The 26784-nt window shown below is 49.4% G+C and overlaps 1 protein-coding gene across 11 annotated transcripts in view; it reads right to left on the reverse strand.

The window, feature by feature from the left end:
- Positions 1-26784, reverse strand: part of EEF2K (eukaryotic elongation factor 2 kinase) — a 70164-nt gene that overhangs the window by 10426 nt on the left and 32954 nt on the right. For all 11 annotated transcript variants that reach the window (XM_036992114.2, XM_073215451.1, XM_073215450.1 and 8 more), the window contains 15 exons: positions 23381-23481; positions 20041-20101; positions 18686-18723; positions 18159-18330; positions 14737-14886; positions 14364-14496; positions 14005-14132; positions 13094-13295; positions 11600-11664; positions 10024-10101; positions 9230-9292; positions 7821-7955; positions 7472-7660; positions 4663-4787; positions 1060-1238 (listed from right to left, as the gene is read on the reverse strand). In XM_036992114.2, the coding sequence (XP_036848009.2) occupies positions 1060-1238; positions 4663-4787; positions 7472-7660; positions 7821-7955; positions 9230-9292; positions 10024-10101; positions 11600-11664; positions 13094-13295; positions 14005-14132; positions 14364-14496; positions 14737-14886; positions 18159-18330; positions 18686-18723; positions 20041-20101; positions 23381-23445 (1783 nt within the window). In that variant the 5' untranslated portion in view covers positions 23446-23481. The remainder of the gene's footprint in view (positions 1-1059; positions 1239-4662; positions 4788-7471; positions 7661-7820; positions 7956-9229; positions 9293-10023; positions 10102-11599; positions 11665-13093; positions 13296-14004; positions 14133-14363; positions 14497-14736; positions 14887-18158; positions 18331-18685; positions 18724-20040; positions 20102-23380; positions 23482-26784) is intronic.

Consider the following 26784-nt stretch of genomic DNA (forward strand, 5'->3'; position numbering starts at 1 on the left):
TGGGTGATTCCATTTGAGCCAATGAACATGAGGCTGAGGACTTTTATATGCCTAATTGAGGAATGAATGAAAGAGGAAGAAATAAAGTAGAAGAAATAAAGATTAGAAATAGCCCTGTGGCAGTTGTGGACAGGTTCTGCCATTAAATGCATGTGTGAGAAACGTATCAAAACACTCGTTCAGTGCTTTTTGGATTTGGAAATTTCAAAGAAGGGATTATAGATTTGCAGTATTATTTGCTTAATTTTTTAAATAAAACCTTAAAAAAAAACTTTTAAACTTAGTCTCATTCCATCCTATACTTGCGAAATCAGGAGTTCGGTATGTTTATTATGTAACAGGGGGAAAAAAATATATATATATATAAAATTTGTGCAACTGATGAATGGATAAAGAAAATGTAGTCTAGTCTATCCATATAATAGAATACTATTTGGCCATCAAAAGGAATGAAGTACTGACGCATGCTACAACATGGAGGAACCTTGGAAATACACTAATTGAAGGAAGCCAGACACAAAAGGCCACACATCGTATGATTCCATTCATACAAAACATCCAAAATCGGTAAATTCATACAGAAGGTAGGTTAGTGGTTGCTAGCATGGAGCGGGGAAAAGGGAGTCACTGCTAACAGGTACCTGGTTTCCTTTTGGAGTGATGGAAACATTCTGGAGTTTGAAAGTGGTGATGGTTGCACAGCATTGTGAGTATACTAAAAATCACACAACTGTGCACTTCAAAATAGTAAATTTTATGTAATGAAAATGTCAGCTCAATTTTTTAAATTAAAAAAAAAGAAAAACCCCAAAGCCCTACACATAAACATTAAAAAAAAAGTTCATCTGCACTCCAGCTTCATAGAGCCCTCTCTAAACCAACAGCAGCATAAGGGCAGCCAGCCTGGCAAAACAGAGAGAAGGATGATTCCTTCTCCCTGCCAGAACTGAAAGAAGAGACTCAGCCTTGCATCTTGCCATAATTTCCACCAGGACAGCAACTATGTCTCCTCTCTTCCCAGCCCTGCCCCACCCCCGGGGCAGGTCCACCAGGCCCTACCTGATCTCTGCGGGTCCTTCTCCAGCCCGCAGCCGCCTGTGAACAGCATGTCGGCCTCCCTGGCCAGCAGCGTGTACCGGGGCTCATCCTGCATCCCGTCATACTCACCGCCCTCATCACAGTCTGTTGTCTCCAGGGCAGTGTTGTACCAGTGCAGAGCCTCTGGCCAGTTTCGGGACCTTGCCAGGGGATAGAGAGGAAAAGAGGGAAGTTACCGTGGCAGCAGGGCCAGAGGAAAGGGGCCCCTCCGAGGGAAGGGTAAGTCAGGTCACAACCTATGATTCACCATTAACAGTACCCAATGCTACCACATCTAAGGGGTGTTATTCATGCTGTACATTTAGCTATTTATTAAGACAGCAGTCAGGTAACTTTCTCTGACAAAATCGGTATATTACAATAATTTTCCAACATATGGAAGTAAGGCATCTTGAGGAAGGGGACCATTTTTCTAATCTGCACAAAATCACCCTATGGGCTAGCACTGCAATGGCTGGTGTCCCCACCATTCTACCGTATGACTTGGATGGGAGAAGTGTGCAGAGGACCCTTTGCCCAGACCTCTAGAACCATCTGAGCTAACAGCACTCATTCAACCCCACTATATGCTCTGCCTGTGCTGGCCAGCTCTGGCTTTCCTCCCCAGAGTAGCTACTTTCCTCTTCTGCCTCTGTCCCTTGACCCTGAACTCTCTCTTACTCCAGCACAGGAAAAGCCACACCACCAAGGGCACTTCCAGATTCCAACCGAATCTCAACAACACAAAATACACAGCAAACAGGGCAGCAGGCTCTTTGTCTTGAGGTGTACTAACTGCGTCTACTGAGCTTGTGAGTAACTATTTATACCACATTAGCAAAGAGCAAGATAAGAAGGTCTATCGGTCTCATGAAATGTTCCAGGAGCAAAGCTGTAACTTGCTGTTCTCTCCTCTGACCACTGCGGCTCCAACCCCCATTTTAGCTCCTGTTAACCTCTCCCTATGCCAGACTGGGTGGACCACTCTCTAGTCCCAAAACATACCAGTTCCTTGACCTTTGTACCTGCTGCTCCCTCTTCTTGGAACGTTCTTCCCCCTACTCCTTCCACACCTGGCCTCTCAACCCTCCCACCTCAGCTAGGTCACCTCTTCAGAGATGCTGTCCCCAAACACCCTATCTCCTACATTTACCTCAATCTGTAATTCTCTTGTTTATGTATTTGCTTGTTTATTATGGTTTCCTCCAACTAGGACATAAGTCCCCAGCAGACGGGGACCTTGTCTGTTTCATTCACTGCTGCATCCCCAGGGCTTGGCAAATGGCACAGCCTCCCTGAATGTTTGCTGAATGAATAAATGTCAACAAGTGGCTGGTTGGGATAGTGTTCAGGAGATAACCTTGACTCCATTTTATTTTATAAAAAAGGGAAATCATTTGATAATTACTGTTGACATAGGCAACAAACTAGGGTTTTAACAGTGGACTGGAAACCACTAAACTAGATGATCTCACATCTTTTCAGCTCTGTCCCTCTCTAGTCAAGAAGGGCAAAGCAGAACTGCCCCCAAAAGCATTAAATGGGAGAGAGGGGAAAGGGCCTAATCTCCCCTGCCTACCCCCACCTGACTCCACACCCAGGGGTCAGGATGCCTACTCTGCCTTGGAATTTCCGATGACTTTTCCTTCTCCTACTGGATGGTAACTTCTGAGAGGGTCACAACCCTTTAAATGCAAATTTGGGCCCTACCCATAGCTGGCCCTTAATTAACACTCCTTGAATGGAAGAGGCTAGAGCTGTTTGCAAAGAGGAAGAATAAGAAAATGTCTACAGCACAAGCTACAAAGGAGAATTTTGACAGATTTTAACTATGTAAATATTAAAAACCAGTGTGTCCCCAAACCCAATAAACAATGGTCACTGTGTGGCAATGTGCCATCCCCTCACCATGCACATCTATGATAACCATGTCTGAAAAAAAGGTTTTTTAAAGAGAAGCACATGCTAGAGTTAATAGCCCTAATATATAAAAAAATTTACAAATCAACAATAAAAAACTATCACCTCAAATAAAAAGTAGACAACACAAACAGAAAACACATGGAGTAAAGATTTCTTAAGGACCTTAATACATATAGCCAATGGCCAGGCCAGCACCCCCCACCATGCTGCGTTCTCCACTGCAGTCAGTAGGTACCACAGATGCTGGCATTTGATGTGACAGTGATATGTTTTTTGTGTTTACCTCCCCTCCATGCAGTATAGTTCTGAGCCCACTAAGAAGCAGGCAGTAGATAGTCACTGGAGGACAGGTGAAAACACCTAAGCTTTGGCTCTGCCACTTACTAGCAATCTGACCATAGGCAAGTCCTTTCACTTCTCAGAACTACAGCTTACTCAGCTATAAATTGGGGATGAAAATACCTGCCCTGTCCGTGTCAAAGAGATATGTTGGTTCATTCATTCAAACAACTATTGAGCCAGGCCCTGTGCTAAGCACTGGGACTAAAGAGTTGCAGGAGATCCGATCCTTGTTCTCAGCAAAATAAAACCACAGATCTGAAAGTGTGGTCCAAATATAATGGGGCATCACTGTTATGCTTTAAGTATGTGACATACTTTTGGATGCACAATATGTCATATGGGAAGCATGTCGTGTATCCAGACGTTTTAGACCCCAAGAGCTTGGTATGACAGAGCCACCATCCTGCTTTCCCTCCTTCCGATTTCCCTCCTTCTAAACCCAGCAAGAGGGAGATGAGACCTTGACCCAAAAGGCCAGGAGCTGCCAGGAGGCCCTGGAGGTTTAGATGATGAACGTGCCTACCCTGCTCCCATCTAGAAAGCCACAGGCAGAAAGCACACAGCCCTGAGGACAGTAGGGTGGAGCCAGGATCCAATGGGAGCCACCAAGGGTGAGCACTGGGTCCCATTACAAGTTCAGTTCCCCCCGACCGACCTCTGCTCCTGGATTTCTCGGACTTCTCACTGGCCAAGCCAAGAAGACGGGCTGCATTCCCCTTGTCCCACTGCAGAAAGCAGGCCTGACCTGCCTGCTTGTGGGATAACCAAGGAAGTGCTGGCACCTGCAGAATCGTAGCCTTTGAGCCTCAAGTCCACTCTGGAAAACTCACGCGAGCCTATACTCACCCCTGGAGCTTGCTGCCTTCCCTCCCCTACTCTCAGAAGTGAAAAATCATAAAAATAAAAGTGGGAAGAGTTAAATGAAAATCACCCATAATCCTAGCATCTAGGGGCAACCACTCTGGACCTGGTGCTGTATATCCTTGCAGACTTTTTCTCATTCAGATCTTTACATGTAATGTTTAAAAGGCCCACCACTTACTTTGCACTTTATATGCCAGGCACAGCAAGGGTTACAGGCACCATCTCACTTCACCCTCACACAAACACCCTAGGCTAGGATGCAGGTTCAACAGTTATTCTCATGCTACATAATGAAGAAACTGAGACCAGGGAGGCAAAATACTTGTCTATGGTGGTGGCCTACAGCGGCGGCTGGGAAGCCGAGCCCAGAGCCCAGGGCTGTGCTGACACTGCTGGGGAAGCTCCCACCTGCAGCCCAAGTTCCCACCTGCTCCGTCTGAGCGACAGCCACAGTACCTGTCTGGGCTGAGGTTCTGGCCAGTGTCAAAAGCTCGGGCCACCAGGATCATGGACTGTCTGTCACCAGCTTCAGCTGCCTTCAGTAAGTAATCAAACCCTTTGGTCTTATTCTCTTCTGTGTCCTGTCAATACAAACCAAGAGGGGGAGAAAAAAGGGAATAAATCGTACTGGAGGGGCTGCTGGGATCTCACTCATCCCTCTTCTCCCCATTTCTTGTATTGTTTTGAGAGCTCTGGGCTGGGGCTGCTGTAGAAATGCACACCAGAAGGAGGAGAACAGGCCTACTGCCCTGTGGCATGGAGCTCCGTGGGAGTTCCCATCAGGCGGGGAGAAACGGAAGCTGAGCTCACTCCTGCCCACTCTCCTCCTCCTGCTCTGATCCCTCCAGAGAGCCACATCATCTCCAGCCTCCAAAAGGGCTCCCTGCTTCCATTCTTTAAAAAAAAAATTAATAGCTTTATTGAGATATAATTCACACACTAACCAATTCACATGTTTAAAGCGCACAATTCAGTAGTCTTTAGTAGTCACAGAATGTCACCCATCACACAAATTTCAGAATTTTTTCATCAACTCTAAAAGGAACTGAAACACCCATACCCCTTAACTGTCACCTCCCAATCACCCCATCCCAGTTCTAAGCAATCACCAATCTACTTTCTGTCTCTAGATCTTTCTCTATTCTGCACATGTTATAGAAATGCAAGCATACAATATGTGGTCTGTTGCAACTGGCTTCTTTCACTTAAAGTTTTTGAGGCTCATCCATGTTGTAGCCTGTGTCAGTCCTTCATTCTTTTTATGACCAAGTAACAGTCTGCTGTATGGATATACCACATTATTTATCCTTTCATTGGCTGATGGAAGTCTGGACTGTTTCCACTTTTTGGCTATTATGAATAATGCTGCTATGAACGTTTGTTACAAGTTTTTGTGTGGGTGTATATTTTTGTTCTCTTGGGTATATACCCCAGAGTGGAATTGCTGGTCATGTGTAACTCTGTGTTTAGCCTTTTGAGGAGCTGATTTTGCACAGTGGCTGCACCATTGTACATTCCCACCAACAGTGCATGTGGCCACTTGCTTCCGTTCTGTTCCCCCAAGATCCATCCCATAGCAGCGGCCACAGAGATGCTTTTAAAAACCAAGTCAGGTCACATTACTCTCTCAAAGCTGCCCACTAGCTTCCTACCTCACTCAGAGACAAATCCAAAGCCTCCTATCAGCCTATGGGGCCCTTCACAACCTTCAGGCTTCAAGAAGTGTGGCAGGGACTACCGGCTGTCCCCCACAGCCATTCTGCCCTACCATGCTTTTGCTGGCACAAGGCTGCTCAGCTGAAGACTCCATCTGCCAGCCCCCTCCCTTGGAACTGGCATCCTAATACAAGAGGCCCACCCAGTCACTTTCAGTCACACTCCCTGTCATATTTTCTCTCCAGCCCAGCACTTTAGAACAATGTTTGGCACAGGAAGTGCTCAGTGAGGTTAGTCATTTTTAATTTTGTCAGAAGTATTTTTGTTAATTATTATCTATACTACATCCTTCCTCACCTAAAAAGTTTGCTCAGTGAGAGCAGGAACCTATGCCCAGAGTATAGGAGATGCTCAAAAAGCACATGCTGAAGGAATTAATATTTTAGTAAGAAGAACAAAGGTGTGAAGAAGCGTGGGGCACTGGAGAAAGCGGGGATGGGTCTTCTAAAGCACACTGCGGCCTCCCAGGGCACGGGGCCATCGTTTCCTTTGCTGAGCCATAAGCCTGCTCAAGCACAGCTCACTTCCTCCCTGCCTGCCCGTCCCAGCCCCACCATGTTATCCAACCACGCTCCCACTAGGGGAAGCTGCCAGTGTCTCTCCCAGAGAGGAAGGACTCCGGGACACTGGCAGATGAGGACTCCAAAACACATTGAAATCCCTGTACAAAGTTGCCAGGGTGCGGCCAGTGTAAACAGCCTGAGATCACAAGGAGAGTCACCAGAGAGTCTCAGAGCTGGGGGATTCCCCTGCCCCCGGGGGCCCTGGCATTCCTTTATTCAGGCCTCAAGCAAATCCTTCTCAGTGTCCTCTCTGTGCCAGCCTCTGTGACAGATGCCCGGGGAACAGACCAAAAGCTAAGGGCCTCTCAGCTGCTCGAAGGGAAAGATCACACTCTGGGGGCCTTTCCAGGTCCTAGTCACTCAGCCCTTTCCTCATGTGCCCTCAGACCAGGGAAGCAAAGGAGCAGACATCCTCACAATTTCCCAACACATCACATCCCGCTGCATTAGACCTGGTCCTGGCCCACCTGTGAGCCTTGCCTTCATGGCCTCCACATGCCCCACACTCTAGCCATACTGACCTGCGTCCTGTCCTCTCCTCCCCCATCCTGTCTGGGCCTGGCCTGAACTGCTTACCTCCTGCACTGCCTGGCTGACTCGCATTCAGCCTTTAGGTCTAACTTAGATATTACTTTATTCATCCATTCTGCCAGTGTGCACTGAGTACCCACTGCATGCCGGGCTCTGTTCTAGCCACTAGGGACACAGCTGGAACCAATGATCAGGAAGACTGCACTGACCTCTGGAAACCCCACTTAGGGTCTTCCTCATTTGTTTCCATCAATATCTTCTATTTTCCCATAACACCATGTCCTAATTGCCTAGAAACCTGACTGTCAACTTCCACTTGTTCCCCAACGGCAAGGACCAATTCTCCCAGTTTCAGCTAACACGGACATGCCTGGCCCCACATTAATGCTCAGGAAATTTCTGTGGGTGGAAAGGATGATGGCTGACTCTTTGGCCAGGTCCCTGCCACCCCTCACCTGCAGAGAGACATCGGCCAGGATGTGGTGGGGCAGCTGTGAGTACATGAGTCCCAGGCCCACGATGGCCTCCAGCTCGCCCAGGTCGGCCGCGTGCTCCAGATGGAAGACGGCTGACTCGCAGTCCCACTCCTCATCCTTCTTGCAGAAGCGCCCGCCCTCGTGGTAGCGCACTATGGCCAGATGGACCTGCCACACAGAGTTCGGTGTTGGCCTGGCTGTCTGGGAGGCTGAAGCTGCCCCCAAGAGCCGCCCAGCCAGCCTGCAAGAGGAAGCAGTTAGTGGAGGAGAGGCATGAGCTGGGGCCTCTGGGTTAGCACAGAGGGCCTTGAAAGGTCATCACCAATACCTTCCCCAAAATGGACTTCCCGATTTTCTTTTCAAGGTCCAGAGCATTAAGCCTTTGCACTTCCAAGGCCACGGCAGAAGGCCTGGGCAGGTGGAGGCGTGCTGAGTTGAAGAGATTCCATTTCTCCACGCAGACCTGAAGAGAGAGAACCAGGTGTGGGAGCTTACAGGCTAGGGAAGCCGGGGGCTGGAGTGGGAGGTGCTGGCACCCACTGCCAGCTGCTCCCATATACAAGCCTGGCTGGCAAGCTGGGGGGAGTGACCCTTATGGTGTCAAATTTTCCTGGACAAACATGGCTCTACTTCTAATCCCTCAAATTCCACCCACTTGCGGGTGCCGAGGGACTATTATAGCACCAGGACACAAAGACCAGCCGAATAACTGCAGCACTTCAAAGAAGCACTTCCCTCTCATTTATCAGGCAGGGTCTGGTTGGGAGGTTGGACCTTAAGTCACCCCCTTTGCCAGTTCCCCCTACAAGGCGCCAGAAGAGCTGACTACAGACCTTGCAGAAAATCCACTTTGCTTTCCTCTGTGGATCAACAGGGTGCTTTGTGGAATGGGTTTAGAAAACACATCACATTTCCCAGCTAGAGACACTCTTGTCCAAAGGTCTCCAAAGACAGAGCCAGGAAGCTGTGTGTGTGTGTGTGTGTGTGTGTGTGTGTATGCACTGAACATCCTGATACCTAAGGCAGCCTCCACAACACAGAAGGACCCAGCCCAAAATTTCAAGGTGTCATGGTTGAACACCCTGCTCCACACGGTGCTGAGACCTTGACCCAAAATACCATGTAGTAAAAAAATAATGTGTGGTAAATAATCTGTGTTCTGGAGGAGGCAAGAGTCTGGTCTGCCACGGTGGTCAGGGAGCTCAGGGAAGGCTCCCACCAGAGGTGCCCCCAGAGTCCGGTGTGGGAGAGCAGGCACCACCGGGGAAGGAAGGACCTTGCAGGGGGGAGAGAGACTCGCCTTAGCAAAGGTTGGAAGCTGAGAGGTTTAAAGGGTGTTTCAGGATCAGCCAGAGAAGAGCATAGCGTTCCTGAGGGCTGCTCTTTCCCACACCTGCCTGATGTAACGATCACCTAAGACGTTTGTTAGGAATACTAGCCAAGTAACCTTGGAAAAGTTGCTTAGGACCCCCATTTTCTCATACTTAAAAAAGGGAAGAACAACATAGTCCTGTCTCATTGGGTGGTTGCAAGCAGTAAAGTAATTCATCCTCTTCACAGATCCCCCAGCGTCCCGCCCAGGGCAGAGGCTCATGAAGTATTTGCCAAGGGGATTAGCTCCTTTAGTTGATGTGTGAGGCACTTGGACAGAAGGCAGTGACATGGGGAAGGAGTCACAGAAACAGCCTGGAGAAGGCTGGCACGCAGCCCCGACAAGGACTCCCCGGGGGGCATTACCCGTCCAGAGCTGCCCAGGCTGTCCTCGTCCGACTCGTACCTCCGGCTGCCGTTTGAGTGGCCCTGGTGGAGGCAGAGAGCAGTGATCCAAACAGCCGCCCTTCCTCCCGGGAACCTCCTCCTGGGAGCTGGTCCAGCACCCCCCTCACCCCTGCCAGGGGACCCTCCTCCTAGGGGACAGGCCAGGCCCCCCAGGGAAGCTGGAACTCTTGTCTGCCAAGCAGAGAGGATCCTGGGTCACAGGCAGGGCCCACGTGCGGTGTGGCCACAGCCTTCCCCTCATGGATGGAACTGCCTCAAAGGCAAGAATCCCAGCAGACAAGTGCCAAGAAAAGGACCAAGTCCTTCCTCTGGCCAAAGCTCCCACCACATGTCTTTATTCCCAGGAACAAAGCTGAGAGCAGAGGGCTCCTGGCAAGACTGGCCTTGATGCCCAGACTCAACTTTCAGCATGTGGCACAACCTCCACATGGCTGACACCCTCCAGGGTGCTGTTGGGAGCTTCTGAGACAGCCCTCCCACCTACACCTGCTCCATCCCCACCCGCTCCACAGCATCCCCGAGGTTCCAACGTCACCAAGAGTTGCCATGTCTAATTGCCCAAACTTGTCCCCTTACTAAACTTACTAGTCCACATCACCCTCTTTTACCTTCTGCCCTGCATTCATCTGAAATGATCTGATGCATTAATTTACTTGTTATGCATTCATGACCCACTCACATTCCCCTGACCTCTCTGCCCTCCAAGACAAGGCAACAGGAAACTCTGGTCTTGTTTCCTGGGGGTTCCTTACGTGTTCTCGGAGCTCTGGATCATCCAGCTCACCCCTCTTCTCACTGGGGTATCCGCTGTCCCCACTGTTCTCAGAGTCCTGTGGAGAGAAGATGGCCCTAGAGTCTCAGTGGGCCTCTTGAGTACCTGGTGGTGGTGATTTCTAGACTTCCCAGTCATTTGCTTTCTCTTTTGTCCTCTCATCTCACTTGAAGTTCTCTTCCTCCTGCCCTCTGGCTGGGTGACAAGGGAGCAGTATAAAAGTAGCAGCACAGAGCTTGGGCTCTGCAGCCAGACTGTTGGGGCTCAGATCCAAGCTCTGTGACTGCAAGTCATACCCTGGAGCTCCAGGTAGCCTGCTGTTTGCACCCCACCCACCGCATGACCTTGGGCTCCTCGTCACACCCTCTGGACTCACCCCCAAGCTGAGTGACAGAGAGCCTGGCTCAAACTCCAGCTGTGCATGCCCCAGCTCTGAGACCCTGGGTGAGGCAGCCAACTTCTCCCATTTTCCTCATCTGAGAAATGGGAGGAATACTCACTTCAAGGTGGAGAAGAGAAGCAAAGGGCAGCAGAACAGAGGGCAGGGTTGAAGCCAGAGGCCTGGGTTTGAATCCTGACTCCTTCATGGAGTGATTGTGAGTGAGTGGCTTTCTGTGCCACAGTGTCCCTATCTCTGAATCAGGGATAAAGAGAACACTGCCCAAGCATGTTTATTGTTAGGGAAGAGAAGCCGGTAAAAGAGGGAAATTTTCTCCATGCTAATTTTTTGTACCTTTCCAACCAGGAGAATGCATGACCTAATCTGAAATTTTAAAATTTATCTGAATTTGAGAATAAAATCTACTAGAAAAGGAATAAAAAACTATCTCAAAGGTTATTGAGAGGATCAAATGAAGCCTACCTATCAAGCCCTTAAAACAATGTCCACCCATAGTGATGATTCCATGTGTTGTCAATTATTTTTATTTTGTTCTTCCACTCCAGCAAAGCAGTCAAAAGTGAATTTGAACTTTTGGAGCAATCTGAGGGGGCAGCTTACAGTACATTTGTGGTCTGTACAAGTGTGACATTTCTGCCAAGTCTTTAAAAAAAAATTCCTGTGCGTTTTTAATTTGACACCATAATTTATGTTTGCCTGAATGCAAATATGATACCTTTGGTTTCTTACCACTGAGTCACCCAGAGGCTGCAGGAAAGCTGTCCTGTTTATCTAACCTGAGAGCGTGACAGCTGACTGTGACATAAATTACACGTCCGAAACTCAGCACAGCCCCCTCCCCATAAGACAGCTGACCACACATATGTGGCCAAACCACCCCGGGCTGGGCCCAGCATTCACCAGAAGGTTGCCCTGCTGCTGATCTGGATTCCCTCTTCTCTTACTATGTCCAGGAGCTGGAATGCACCCAGCTCTTCGCAGGGGAAACCTGTGCCTTGGGCAGGAGGCTGATTCATCTGTATGCCCCCATGTCCTCCTGGTAGAGCCCAGAGCAGACCTGGGCTGCCCCTCTCTGAACTGGAGGATTCACCCTCCGTCCCCACTGGGAGTGAGTCCGCTCCTCCCAGCCCTGCTCCCTCGGCCCCTCTCCACTCACCCGATGGTTGTCCAGATGGTCATGGTCTCGGGGTGTCATGTTATCGTCGCTGAACACGGGCCAGTCTAGGCAGGGAGAAAATGGAGACAACGCACTGGCTCCATGGCTGGAATGGTTTACAAAACAAACCTACACTCTAGAGCTAACTGCACCCGCCTTTCAAAAAAATTTTTAAAGGTAGGTTCAAAAATGGGAGAAGAATATGGTCAGCATCTAGAGGGCTACAGTTCTTCCTGGAAAACTTGCTCAGAGCCTGCCACTTGCCAGCTATGGGGTCCTGAGCAAGTGGCTGAACCTCTGTGCCTCCTCAGGATTGTCACAGTAAAAATATGTGTGTGTAATGTGCTTGAAGCACATGGGCTTGGGCCACGGCCAGACGTCAGCGAGGTGCAGTTTTGCAGGAGGAAAAGCCATTGGTATATTCAGGACCCAACAAGTAGCTACAAGTGAAGGGAGACTCAGGTGACTTGAAAACCAACCATCTCCTGGTAGTTCCCAGTCTCTCTCTCCTGCCCCAGCTCCTGCTAGCCAGATCTGGCTTGTCTCCTTTTTTATATGACTTTTCAGAACAGACTTTACATTTTTAAATGGTTGAAAAAAAACAACAAAAGAGTACTATTCTGTGATGTGACAAAACCATGAAATTTAAAATTCAATGTCCATAAACAGACTTTTATTGGAACACAGCCACACCTATTTGCTTAAGTATTGTCTATGGCTGTGTTCCTGCTGCAAATGTAAAGACCACATAGCCCGCAAAGTCTAAAATATTTACTGTCTGGCCTTTTAAGAAAAAGTTTGTCTGCTCCTGCTCCAGATGGTTCCCAAGGCCTTCCAATGGAGTTGTCTAAAAGGCTTCTTTTAACGTTAAAATCCTCTTCTCCTGCTCCCCTCCATCAGCTGAATAAATGGCCACACTGTCCTATTCCTCAGACCTCCACGTTGGTGTCAGCCCTGCCTCCCCTCTTTCCTGCAGACCCCAGAGTCCACATCATCAGCAGATTCTGTCACTTCCGCTTCAGGGAGGATGATGTCATGCTTCTCCTCCCACCTATTCACATGCAATCTCTTTCCTCATGTTGAACAAACCTCATATTCCTGCAACAACCTACTTGTCTATGACATTAATATTCTACTGGTTTTTGTTAATGCCTTATATAGAATTGCTGCATTGCATATTTACATGTGAGGTTGGGATATAGTTTCTTTTTTACTGTTTTGTCAAATTTTGGTATAAGGGGTTTACTAGTTTCATAAAACACTAAAAAACGTTACCTTGTTTTTTACAATAGGGGAGGTTTCTATAGCATCGAAATGTGCCTTAAAAACTTTATTAAAAAGAACTCACTCGTAATACCATCTGGGCCATGAATCTTTGTGGTTAGCATGTCCAATTTTCTAACATAAATGAGAGCCAAGTTAGTTCCGTTTCACCATGTTACCTGATGCCTGTCCCCTCCAGTCACAGTGACCAGGAACCAAACCATTACTCACAGAGTTGGTCCAGTTTCTGGCTGTGTGGTGTGGCCGAAGATGGGGAGGAGGGGAGAGAGTCAGAGGTCACGTCGCTCATGTTCTCGTCTCCAGAGTTCTCTGAAAGGCGTAGGAGCAGGGGGGGCCGGCTCCCAGAAAAGGTCCTTACTCGGGGGCTCCCACACTTTTCCTCTGTCCCCCTCAAGATGGTCTTGGCTGATTGCTGGAGAATTAACAAGAATTAACAGGCACCCTCTGAGGGGTGAAGTGCTCTTCCTGTGATGCCCCCAAGCTCTCTGAGCCAGAGGCTCCCATGCATGCCTGTTCAGGGACTGGCAGAGAATCTAAAAATAATCAGTGGGGATTTAACCCGAGGCCTCTAAAAGGAGCATATGGAACAGGAGCTCAAAGGCCCTGCCAGCCAGCATTCCCCCAAGTGCCAACCACACTTTATAGCCCCGAGCTGGCGACTACATGCCCGTATAGATCTAGGATTCCAAGCCAGTATTTGCCAACAATCTCTGTATCTGGTCCATGTAGTGGAGCTGGGGGTGGGATGGGCACATCCTGAGCACAGCAAGGTGCCTGAAGAGCCAGGTCCGCATCTAGCCCATCCATCTGCTGACACACCACATAAACACACATACCACCATACCACATACCTCTCATCTCTACACACCTAGTCCCCTCACTCTGGTAAAAAATGGGTCAAGATCAAGCAGACCCCAGTTACTCTATTAGTGGGGACACTCAGGAGGGCCTGTGCACTGATTGAGGAGGGACAAGGAGTACAGATGGGACTGAGAGCCCTCTGACCCTGACTCTTGGTCAGGCATGGCAGGGTTTGGGTGGCCATCACAGGGAAGCACGGCTTGCTGGTCCTGGAAGCATAAGGGCCTGGCCACCCCAAGCAGCCCACCCTGGGCACCCACCAGCAGCTTGGTGTTCTGATTCACTGCATCCCTTTCTCTTGGCGAGAGGTCGAAGGGAGCGAGGCCCATGCTCTTGCAAATCCGGTTGCAGGCATGAGAATAGAAGAAGAGAGCCATCCCCCGGACACCTGTGGGCAAAGTGGGGGGGGGGTATCTGGAACATTGCTTTGCGACACAGTGGGGCAGTGGCGGGGCCGGAGTAAAACACACTGGAGTGGCAGGGGGCAGACGTCCCAGGCTCCTATCTCAGTCTTGGGAAGGCTGATTCACTATCTCGGCCTGTTTTCGCAGGTGTACAAAGAGCTTGGAGGTTTGGGGTCAGGGACCTCCACGGAAACACGCTGGCTCCCTCCACCTACCCAGGTTGCCATCTCCAAAGTCCGTGCCCTTCTCAGTGTGGATCTGTGGGTCGGTGTAGAGGTCGCCCACACCCTGGATGTCCACCACAATCAGCTGATGGCCGGAACGCTCAAATGTGAAGTGGCTGAAGGCCTGTGAGGGAAGAGAAAGCTGACTGCAGGAGACCAGACTGCGGGCTCCTGAACTGGCTAGCCACTGCACTGAGGTGACACCCTGACTCTGCTCACAGTGGGGGCCTTCTCTGCAGGGAGGGGTTGTTTAGAGGAAATGACAGAGGAAGCGGCTCTGTGTAGTTTGGCAGGGGCCTGAGGTCGCTGACAAGTGGCCCGTTACAGAATCTCCTTCAGGTCGTCATCCCCACGAGGGCCTCACCTGTGGTGTCAGGCGCATGTTGTCATCACGGACAAAACCTGAGTTGGAGTTGTACTTGATGTACTTGCCCTCAATATAGTGCTCCAGGTGGAAGAGGGGCTGGCCAGGCCTCTCCTTCAGCTCCACGACGCACATCTGCATGATGTCCACCTGGTGGGTGGGGAGCGGGTCAGGTGGAAGGCAGGCCCGCTGCCCTCTCCTCTGATAAGCTGAGCAGAAGGGTGGGGAGGTAGCAACCTGCCAGGGCCTATCCCAGCTCTATCACTCACTAGCTTTCTGTGGCAGAAACTGCTGTTCCCAGAATCCATTCTCCCCTTTTCCTTTGAGAATGAAAACCCCTGCTATGGCCTGAATGTGTCCTTCCAAAAATTCGTATGTCGAAATGCTAGCCCTCAAAGGTGCTGGTATTAGGTGGTGGGGCCTTTGGGAAGTGATGAGGTCATGAGGAGGAGACCTGATAAATGGGATCAACTCCCTTATAGCAGAGCCCCACAGAGCTCCCTAGCCCCTTGCACCATGTGAGGACACGGTCAGAAGGTGCTGGTTATGAACCAGGAAGAGGCAGTTATATTGGCATCTTGACCTTGGACTTCCCAGCCTCCAGAACTGTGAGAAATAAATTTCTGTTGTTTAAGCCACCCAGTCTGGACCATTTTGTTAGAGCAGCCCGAATGGCCTAAGATCGCCACCATCCCTGAGTCTGGGCAGGATTCACAGCCGTCCAGTAGGGATGACACTGCTCAGCTTCCCTGGCAGGTAGAAGCGGCCATGTGACTAAGCCAGGCCTTGGGGAAGGAGCAGCAGTGACGAGGTAACTCAGCCTGCCCTCCCCTCCTCTGGCTTCCTGCGGCTGTGATGTGGACATCGCCAGCGGGCCAGACCAGGCACCCAGGGCAACCGCCGGGGGATGGAAGAGCAGCACAGCAGAGGAAACAGGTCTCTGGATGACTTACGGAGGCAAGACACCAGCCCACCCTGAGCCCCCCACCAAAGTGGGACTATCAGATGAGAAAGAAACTTTTTCATTAGCCCACACATTTGTGGATCTGTCTGCAGCTTTGCCCGTGCCTTTCACTAACACCATCCACGAATCTGGGCAAGTTATTTCACCAGTCTGGGCCTCAGTTTCCTCATCTGTGGAATAGAGATCTTGGTGTGAGCATGACATTGATTGATGCACAAGAGTCCATCAGTGTTTGCTGACATGATTGTCAGTAGACACAGTTCTAGTGTAACAGACACCAAGCTGTAAACAGTGGTTGTCTCCCAGCACTGGGGACTTACGGAGAACTTAGACATTCCGTACTGAATTGTTTTACCAAGTATGTGCTTAATTTTGTACACAGAAGGAAATGTGCAAGTACCATGGATGGTTTGTAAAGTGGGTAGCAAAGACCTTTACACAGGACTGCCCAGGCACCAGCCCTCCTCCATGCCAGCCACTGCGGAAGGAGCCAGCGCTGTTTCTCAGGGAAACCACCACCCCAGAGCTGTGTGGCTGAGTCACTAAGCAGGCAGATGACAGCTGCAGAGGCCAAAGGGGCCCAGAGCTGAGCTGAGAGCCGCCACACACTCAGCAAGTTCCAAGAACCGGCCTGAAGGGAAGGAGTGGCTGTTCTCCGGGCTCCCACTCTAAATGCTGGCTCCATCCCTACAAGGAAGCCCATGGGTCAGCCACCAGCTTGGCCAGAAGGTGGAGGGCATACTGGGTGAGGGGACAGCCAGCTCCTTCTCAAACAACCTCCTTTCTGTCCATCAATCCAATCTCATTATTTGCTGAGCACCCAGGCACTGGGAGACAGTGCTGAGTGGCTTGAGGCCAAGCAGAGTACACTGGTGCCTATAGGTGTTTGAGGTAACTGCTCTACACCTCTGTCCTGACTAACTGCACTGCTCAGCCCTCAAGCTATTTGAGCACCCTCTGGGTACAAGACAGTCAAAACCCACACCCTCAGAGGAGAGAGGCAATCAAAATACTAACTACGTACACAACAGTACTTATTGCTCCAAAAAACAGAAACCAGAACAGAATGACTTCTGACAGAGGGTGATGACAGCAAAGGGCTACTTCATTTAGAATGTCCTGGGGTGGCCTTGCTGAGCAGGTGACATATGAGCTGAGACCCGGACTGAGAGAAGGAGCTCCCCAAGCAAAAATGCAGGAGGTAAGTAATGCAGGCCGGGGTGGGTGGTGGGTGGGGGGCACAGCCAGTGCAAAGGTCCTGAGGCAGGAACAAGCTTCGGGAGGAATAAAATGGAGGCCAGGATGGAGTGCAGCAAATTACTGAAGGGGTCACAGCCCTAAGGGTGGGGGCTGTGGCTTCCTATGATCTACCCCAAGTGCACTTAATCAAACCTCCTGCAAACAGCAGGCACTCACTAAATCCTGCTGGGCGCCTAGAGTGTGGCTCTCCAGGGCAGCCAGGAGACCTGCCTCATCATACCTTGAGGGGGGAGGGCTGAGCTGTGAATTCAGGAGAGGCAGAGGTGTAGAGCAGTTCCCTCAAATGCCTGCAGGCACCAGGACACTCTGCTTGGCCTGAGGCCACTCAACACCCTGGGGGTTGCAGTGAAGAAGCCAACAGGGTACAGGCTTGGAAAGCCTGAATCTGAGTCCTGGCTCCATCCTGCGTATCTGGGCAGGTCACTTAACGCCGTGGAGCCCTGGGCTTCCCAGGGGCAGACAGGTATGCATTCCCCTCTCCTTCTCCTGCCTTTTCTTGGGAGTCACAATTCTCAGCCTGCGTAGTCTGGGTGGGAGGAGCCATATTCCTGGCTCTCAGGGTGAGTGCAGGGGTCAGGCCTGCCCAGGCTGCATACTCCCCTACCCCACCACTGGATTCGGTTCAGCAGTATAGGCACCTGACCTCATCAGAGCCAAAGAAACCCAGTTCTGAGACTTCTACTGGAACTTCTGGGAAAAAAGGGCTGTTGAGAAGGGAGAAAGCGAGCCTGTAGCCGCTGGTGGCCCACATGCCATTCCAAGCAAGAACCTGCCTGAGAGTGAGGCAAACACAAGGTTAGGGCTGGAGGAAAATTCCCAACTACCTCAGGGTGGCCCTGGACCCAGCCATGCCTGTGGCCAGCAGTATTTCTTGGTCACATGTGGCACTACTTCCCTTTTTGGTTAAGCCCATTTGAGTGAGTTTCTGTCATATACAAGCAAAAATGCTGACTAATAGATCCCATCTATAAACGCAATAAAAACTTTCCAACCTCAAATAACCTGAGTTCTGTTTTTAAGGATAAACAATTCCTTGTACAGAGAGTACGCGGCCCGCTGGCTCAGTGAAGGATGGCTGTCGTTAGCTGCTGTTAAGAGCGTGAGGAGGGGCACCTGTGACCAGCACTACACTGCCCCTCTCCAGACCATCACCCGCTGCCCTGGTGTGGGAAGGTGGCCAGGGAGGGGTGTCACACACCTGCTTGGGGGGCTTGTGCCGATTATACTCCTCTCCCCAGAGCTTGGCCTCCATTTGCAGACGCACGTCTTCAAAGTACACATCCCTGTCCACAGACTCAATGTAGCGCTTTGCCACATAGTTGGAGGCCCCCTTCCACTGCTGGGTGTGTAGGAAGTTGGAGAGCTTCTTCCTGACAGGAGAGGCGCAGGGGGCCATCTGGGCATTTGGGTTTACCAGGGACCCAGCCTTGGGTCCTCAGGACAGGGAGATCCCACCCCACTGCATTCTTTGAAGAGCTGGGAAGGAGGCTTAAGGGTCAAAGGTCCTATGCCGTCTCTGTTGGTCTCTGAGAGATTAGTGGGATGCTCCCTGTTCACCCTGAGCCCCTCTCAGCAGTACTGTCCGAGGGAGACCAGGTGGGCATGTCTGGGCTAAGGCAGAGGGGGCCGCTGCCTCTGTTTTTTGGCCCGAAATGCCACAACGTCACTGCTCTCGGGAGACTGAAGGAGCCCAGGCAGGGCCCTGAGGACCAGGCGGTCACTTACGTGCGGAAGCACTCCCTCATGGCTCCACGGCCGAAGGGCTGAAAGAGACGCCACACAGACAGTCAGCAGGCCCCATGCCCCACCCAGAAGCAACCGTGAGTCAGGAGACCTGGGACAGCAGCCATCAAGCGGGTGCCCTGGACCCCATCTCAATCCTAAAACCCCTATACCAAGGCCTGATAGAACTTCCAGCCTAGAGCCTTCAGGGATGATGAGACCACCCCATTCCCCTACACTAGCTGAGTGGACAACACCCCAGGGGGTAAGATGTGACAGGGGCAACAGGGTGGGGGGACACAGTACGTGTCAAAGGATGTGTGCACAGCCCTTTCTGTAATAGAACAAAAGCAGGAACAACCAAAACCATCAACAATGGATAAATCCATGAGGTCTACTCATTTGAAGGGCTCCAATACAGCAATGGGAAGAAACAAAGTATAGTTCTGGCAAAAATGTGTACAAACCTCACAGACAAAATGTTGAGTGGAAGAAGCCATACTCAAAACCATACATGCTGTATGGCTTCATTTATAGGAAGAACCCAAAGAGGCAAAACTCATTGAGGGTGATAGGATTCCGGGTGGTGCTTATCCTTGCGCAAAGGCGAGCATCGGGTGGAGACAGGCTTTGGGGGTGCTGGTGGTGTTCTGTGTCTTGGTCTGGGTGCTTGCTGGCTGACACGGTGCGTTCGCTTGATGAAATGTATCAGGCTGTACACCTTACTGAGTGTGTGACACACTAAAAAGAGTTTCATTAAACAATCCTTCCCCTGATCATGCAGGAGGTACCCTATTTTCTGGTCTATTTATTTTTTTCAAAAGGCTGGTTACAAGCCACTGAAGTCATTTTACAACTTAGTAATAGGCGGTGACCCGCAATTCTGGAAAAGTCGTATACATATTTACCGTCCACTGGTTTCTGACAAGAGTACTGAGAATCTTTTGATATATGATTCATGATTCACATTTGAAATGTCCAGAATAGGTAAATCTCCAGAGACAGAAGGTAGATTCGTGGTTGTCTAAGGCTGGGGGGAGAGGAGGGATGTGGGAATGACCGCTAATGGGTTCGTGCAGGGTTTCTTTTGGAGATGGTAAAATGTTCTGGAATCAGTCATGGTGGCTGTGATTATGCTAAAAACCACTGAGCTGTGTGCTTCACATGGGCTGTATGATGTGGGAATTGTATCTCATGAAAACTGGTAAAACTGGTATAAAAAATAAAATATACAATAATATAAAGAATCCTCAAAGTTAAAAAAAAAAAGTGAGTGTAGAAAGGAGAGAGCAAGGACCAATGTCTGCTCTAGAAAAAACCCTCTCAGCCCTGTCCCCGCTGGGCTGCAGACTGCTCACCTGAGATGCCACCTTGATCAGAACTTCATCTTCCAGCCACTCTCCAGTGACAGCATTGTACCTGCAGAAACCAGAAACCCCCAGGGCACAGTGTCCTTAACATGATCCTGTCACTCACTAGGTAAAGGCGGCAGACCTTTCTGGGCTCCCTGCAGCCCTCAGGATCGAGCCACTGTGCACACACAGACCCAGTGGACAGCTCCTGGGCTGGGTCTATGGACACTCTCCCTCCTGGCCAGGCCCCAACCCAGTGGCCTCCTTCCCTTTCTTCAGACACAGCTGTTCCCTCTCCATGCTCCCAGCACTTCCTCCTGCACCGTGGGTGGGCTTGCACCCCATCTGGTTCCCCCTCTGGACGGTAACTCCACAAAGCCAGGCCCATTTCTGACTGTTCACTTCAAGGCCTGTGGTGTGTGGATGCTTAATAAATGCATGTTGGACAAAGACTGAATAAATAAATAGCCTTATTATAACCAGTCTCCCTAATATGTGGCATGTCCCAGGAATGGAAGGAGGCAGTACACTTGATCGTGCCAGGCACCTTTGGGGAGCCTGGCCCAGGTAGTCAGGTGGATGTCCCAGAACAGGCAGGGGTTGGCAAAGCTCCTGCCTCTAAGTCCAGCCAGGAGAGGGGCTGCTGGCTGCACGCCCAAGGCAGAGAGGAAGAGGGTTCAGACCACTCCCGTCTCTCCTTTCCCAGGAATCCTCTCTTCCAGAGCAAATCTGCCCCTTGGCCTGGCTGGGCCTCAAACAGGGTTGCCTAGTAGAAAGCTCCTCAGCTTGGTGAATCCCTACATCTAAAACCTCCCCGAGGGCTGAGTTGTTCTTAGCTCTAGCAGAGGCCTCCCTCTTAGCAGGGAAAATTCCAGAAGGTTCCCAGCTCTGGTGAGAACTTCTCAGAGCCTGAAACCTCTATGAAGCAAACAAGCAGACGCCTGGCAGGTCACCTGCCCCAGGCCTGGAGCCAGGAAGTCTCGCCAAAGCTACAAACTTGCTTGCAACCAGCCCATGCCAAGTACTGTGCTCAATAAATAACAGCAACAATTATTATTATTATTATGCAGAGACCAGGGAAAAGAAAACAGTCTTCCCTTGCTTCCAAAAGCAGCTGCAAGCTGAGAGGCACCCAAACTGGGGGGACAGGCAGACAGGTGACATTGGAAGGAGCTCACTTGCCCTTCATGACCACTAATACCAAAAAGATCAGAGGTGCTCAAAGGTCACTGAGCTTTCACTATATGCTGCATCCTTAAATGGATCTCTTCTATCAACACAGCAGCAGCCCTACGAGATGGGTACAATCATGGTGTCTGCTTTCCCCAGTGTGGAAACTGAGGCTCAGAGAGGTGAAGTAACTTGCCCAGAGGCAGGAATTCAAACCGAGAACCAGGTTTCAACTGCAGCCAGCTTGTAACCAGCCTGGGCACAGCCCATATGAACAGGAAATCTGTTCCAATAAAGGGCCAGCTTACACCAGCCTTCTTTAAAAACCAGGAATGGAGGAGGAAGCCTCCAATTTAGAAGTCTCTGGAGATTCTAGCCATCAACACCTGACCTCTCTCCTCTAGCAGCCAGGGAGGTGAAGTCAGCCACTTCTGTCAGGAAATAAATACAGTTCGACCTGGCCCCTGGCCTCCAGCTCCCCCACCCAGAGCTCCAGGACACACAGAACCAGCTCAGCATGTAGGTCCTGCTCTCCCAGGAACCTCCTGTGTTGCCTGGCGATCCCAACCACCACACTGCTCTTATAGGCAGGAGGGAACACAGTCCATACCCTGCCCTGCTGGGGCCCCCACAACACTGACCGGCACAGACCCCAGAGCCTGCCTAGGAGGTGGGCCTCCAGTGTGGAGGGGGTGCACACCAGGTTGGAAGTCATCTTCCCACAAAGTGGGTGCAGGAACATGCTGCACAAAGAGGAGAGAGCTCCAGCGTTTCTGCCTACCCACCCCCGACTTCCTCTAGTAATAGCACCCCCCAATATTGCTTTGGGGAAAAACTATCCTCCATTCTCAGAGTATGTGGACTGGGTGGGGCTGAACCCCCAGCACCTGCTGGCTTGTGGCATGTGATCTAGGCAAAGCTCCTTGGCAAAATGACTGGTTCAGAGATGGGCATTTAACTAAAGCCAGGCCAATGAGATTCAAATACGGAACTTCTGCTTAAAAAATGTTTAGAAAGAAAAAATACTCTTTCGCTGGGTGAATTAAAATCTGTGTCACTGATATAAGACAGCTTATCTGAGGTCAAAGCCAAAAAGCCTCTGGAACAAGCCATGCCTGAAGCCTACTCACATGAGACAAACATTCTGTTCTATGCTTCAGCCTCTGTGAACTGGGTTTCTGTTACTTGCATTTGAAAGAGTACTGGCTGACTCAAAGTCGATAGTGAGAGTCAGAAGTTTAGCTTATTAAACCTCTCTCCCCCCTTGGGCAATTACAGGAGCTGCAAGGATCAGCCTAGAGGATTCAGAGCTGGAGGGGTCTACAGAAGTCACAGGATGGGGAGGGGGCAGGCTCCAGGGCAGGTCCACAAGTCCACTAAAATTATGAGCAAAACTAGACATGGTGCAACTTTCTGAGATGGGCTCATGAGATTCTCAAAGGGGTTCCAAATGCTTGATGTGATTCCTACCGCAGGCTTTTTTAAGTGAATAAATACATACAGAGCGCTGAAGTCAGTGCGTGGCACAGAGGGGATTCACTAAATAAGGGTTGTATCATCGTTGTCACAGGTATTGTGCTGATTATCTCCCGGGGGTGGTTCATGAGTTTTGCTGTTGCCTTTCATCCTTCTTCCTGAAACCCCCTGAAAACACTCTTCCTTCCCTTGCTTTTTCCAATAAGAAATCTAAACACCCCCAGCTCCATTTTGTGATTTTTCCCAGCGCCACAGCCCTGAGAAGCTGGTGTGCCACCTCCATGTGCTCTCTGTCCCTTTGGTAGCCGTTGTGGGGGTTGTGTGCTGAGATGAAGGAACTACAAGGTGGAAGCATCCTGGGTCCCTGAGTTGTCCTGAAGGGTGAACTCACGCTCAGCTTCATCCAAGTGGCAAGTACACCTTTGCTGCATTAAGCCCCAGGGGTACTTGTTACTGCAGTACAGCTCAGCCTCACCTGTCAAATACATACCTTAGTGGACCACTCTAAGGACGACATGAGATAATGCGCCATGCCTTCACAGGCATAAACACTCAAATATTGGCTGATACTATTATTCCCTTCTCTTTGACCTCCAAGGGTACTTCGGCTCCAACTGATCATGAGCAGAAGCAGAACCCATACTCCCAAGGACTCTTTGAAGCCAGGGACCATACAGTAATCCCCAGACAAGCTGCTGACCTGTGACGGGTGGCACATTCTGTGGCAACGTCCTCTAGGTGGAACTCAGCCCAGGGGTCGGGCATGTGCTTGGCCTTCTCAATCGCATGCTTCCAGGCTTCCTGCAGAGGCAAAGGAGAATGTTAGAGCAGGGGCTACTGGGAGTGCTGCCCAGCCTCCTCCCACCCTGAGACTGCCCAGGTGTTTCCCACCTCTGGGGAGGCAGACAGCATCAGTGAGAGAGAAATACTCCCAGCTATTATCCTTTCTGGAACAAAGTTCCCAAAAGATCCTATTTGCTTTCACATGGGCACTGCCTCTCCATGGGCAGAAGTAACACATCTTAACTATAAAACCAAAGAAGATACATAATATCCATAGGAAAACACACAACACTTCCCTTGTAATCAAGAAGCTGAGAACAAAAATAAGGTATCATTCCCCCATAGCCTGTCATTCAGATTGGCAAACATTTTAATGGTTGCTGATAGCTAGTGCTGGTCAGCATATGGGGAAGCAGGTGCTCTCACATAAGGTCAATGGGTATAAACAATATATTCCAAAGGCAATCTGGCAATGAACTAAAGTGAAAAATACATATTCCTTTATTTGGATCCAGCAATTCTACATCTGGAAATGTATCCTACAGAAATACAATCACAAATGTGCAGGCATATATGTACAAGAGGCATTACTGTGATCATGTGAAACTGAATTCAACCCAAATGTCCACCTCTGGGGACTGGTTAAATAGACTTTGATTATATCCATATAAAACACAAAACAGCCCTTCCAAAAGACTGCTTACTCTATAGTGGGAATTCTGGACCCTTACTATAAAAGCCAATGCTGCCTTCCTATAAACAGTGGATAAATCATAAGTACACCCGGTTTTACTGCCCAAAATAAAAATCACAACAGAATCATTCTAAACTCAGAGGATATGAAGTCACACAAAGCTATGTTGCCTTTACATCCACACAGCACTAAGTTCTGGGGGCAGATAATTATGAAAAGATTTGCATGAGACATTTCAAAGTCCTGGGGTTGCAGGGAAGTGCATTGTGTAGAACCATCTCACCCATTTCAGGGTGACAGCCTCCCTGCCCTCCACCCACTAAATGACTGTCATGTCCTCCTTTGTTGTGATGACCAAAAATATCCCCCCCCCGCCGAAGCAGCAGCCCAGTTTGAAAAAGATAGATGCACCCCTATGTTTATCGCAGCACTATTTACAATAGCCAAGAAATGGAAGCAACCTAAGTGTCACTAGATGAATGGATAAGGAAGATGTGGTACATATACACAATGGAATATTATTCAGCCATAAGAAGAAAACAAATCCTACCATTTGCAACAACATGGATGGAGCTAGAGGGTATTATGCTCAGTGAAATAAGCCAGGCGGAGAAAGACAAGTACCAAATGATTTCACTCATATGTGGAGTATAAGAACAAAGAAAAACTGAAAGAACAAAACAGCAGCAGACTCACAGAACCCAAGAATGGACTAACAGTTACCAAAGGGAATGGGACTAGGGTGGATGGGTAGGAAGGGAGGGATAAAGACGGGGAAAAAGAAAGAGGGTATTATGATTAGCATGTATAATTAGCATGTGGGGGGGGGCATGGGGAGGGCTGTGCAACACAGTGAAGACAAATAGTCATTCTATAGCATCTTACTATGCTGATGGACAGTGCCTGTAATGGGATGTGTGGGGGGGGAGACTTGGTGAAGGGGGGAGCCTAGTAAACATAATGTTCTTTGTGTAATTGTAGATTAATGATATCAAAAAAGTAAACAAATAAATAAATAAATAAAATAATTTAAAAATCCCCTCAAACTTTCAAAAACTTCTTGAGAACCAGGGTTTTTTTGGGTACTAATTGGGAAAGCTGATCCAGGCAGATTATGAAAAGAGAATATTGATTCTCAACAGTACTGTGGTACAACCCCATTTTTGTTTTAAAAGTTCATCTCACTGCTTTTATGCTCCCATGGGGGAATCCTTCACTGTCCCCTCCAAACAAACTTTTTTATGATAAATAATGATCCTTCTTGCTGTTTTCCTGAAGAACCTGAACCCTTGCCAAGATGCCTCTACAGGACTGAGACCAAAACTCCCTTCCAGGCCCAAGAACTAAGCCACAGGGAGGGGACTGCACGGTGGTCTGGACACTGCCCAGCGATGGCAAGCCCACAGCAATTACAGACCCCGTGACAGTGTCCCTCTGCCACTCGGACCAGCCCTGCGGGAGCCCAGCTTCCCACAGACTTGGGCCCAAACAGGACAGCACCCTGCCCCTGCCCCCAGCCTGAGCGCCATTACTGGGATCCTGCTCAGAGGAGAAAAGGCAGAGGCATGGAGCCTTCTGAGAAACACCCACCAATCCAAGGCTCAGGGCTCCCTTGCCAGGACTTCCTAATTTCTGCAAAGTCCAAAAATAAAGCTCATTTTTTTCTTCCAATTATGAAGCTAATTCATGCTTAATGAAACACTTGGACAATACAGAAGACAAAGAAAATTCAAACCCACCCCATGCCATCCACTTCATCGATGCTTTGGACTAGTTCTTTTTCAGATTCTTCCTATGCATTTTTTTAAAATTTTGGTATCATTAATCTACAATTACATGAAGAACATTATATTTACTAGGCTCCCCCCTTCACCAAGTCCCACGCACATACCCCTTCACAGTCACGGTCCATCAGCATAGTAAAATGCTGAAGAATCACTACTTGTCTTTACTGTGTTGCACAGCCCTCCCCATGTCCCCCCTACATGCTAATTATACATGCTAATCATAATACTCCCTTTCTTCTTCCCGTCTTTATCCCTCCCTTCCTACCCATCCACCCTAGTTCCATTCCCGTTGGTAACTGTTAGTCCATTCTTGGGTTCTGTGAGTCTGCTGCTGTTTCGTTCTTTCAGTTTTTCTTTGTTCTTATACTCCACATATGAGTGAAATCATTTGGTACTTGTCTTTCTCCGCCTGGCTTATTTCACTGAGCATAATACCCTCTAGCTCCACCCATGATGTTGCAAATGGTAGGATTTGTTTTCTTCTTATGGCTAAATAATATTCCATTGTGTATATGTACCACATCTTCTTTATCCATTCATCTACCGATGGACATTTAGGTTGCTTCCACTTCTTGGCTATTGTAAATAGTACTGCGATAAACATAGGGCTGCATCTGTCTTTTTCAAACTGGGCTGCTGGATTCTTAGGGTAAATTCCTAGAAGTGGAATTCCTGGGTCAAATGGTATTTCTATTTTAAGCATTTTGAGAAACCTCCATACTGCTTTCCATGACAATTGAACTATTTTAAATTCCCACCAACAGTGTAGGAGGATTCCCCTTTCTCCACAACCTCACCAACATTTGTTGTTGTATGTCTTTTGGATGGTGTCGATCCTTA

Source organism: Manis javanica, chromosome 10 (assembly GCF_040802235.1).
Source record: "Manis javanica isolate MJ-LG chromosome 10, MJ_LKY, whole genome shotgun sequence".
NCBI classification, from domain to species: Eukaryota; Metazoa; Chordata; class Mammalia; order Pholidota; family Manidae; genus Manis; species Manis javanica.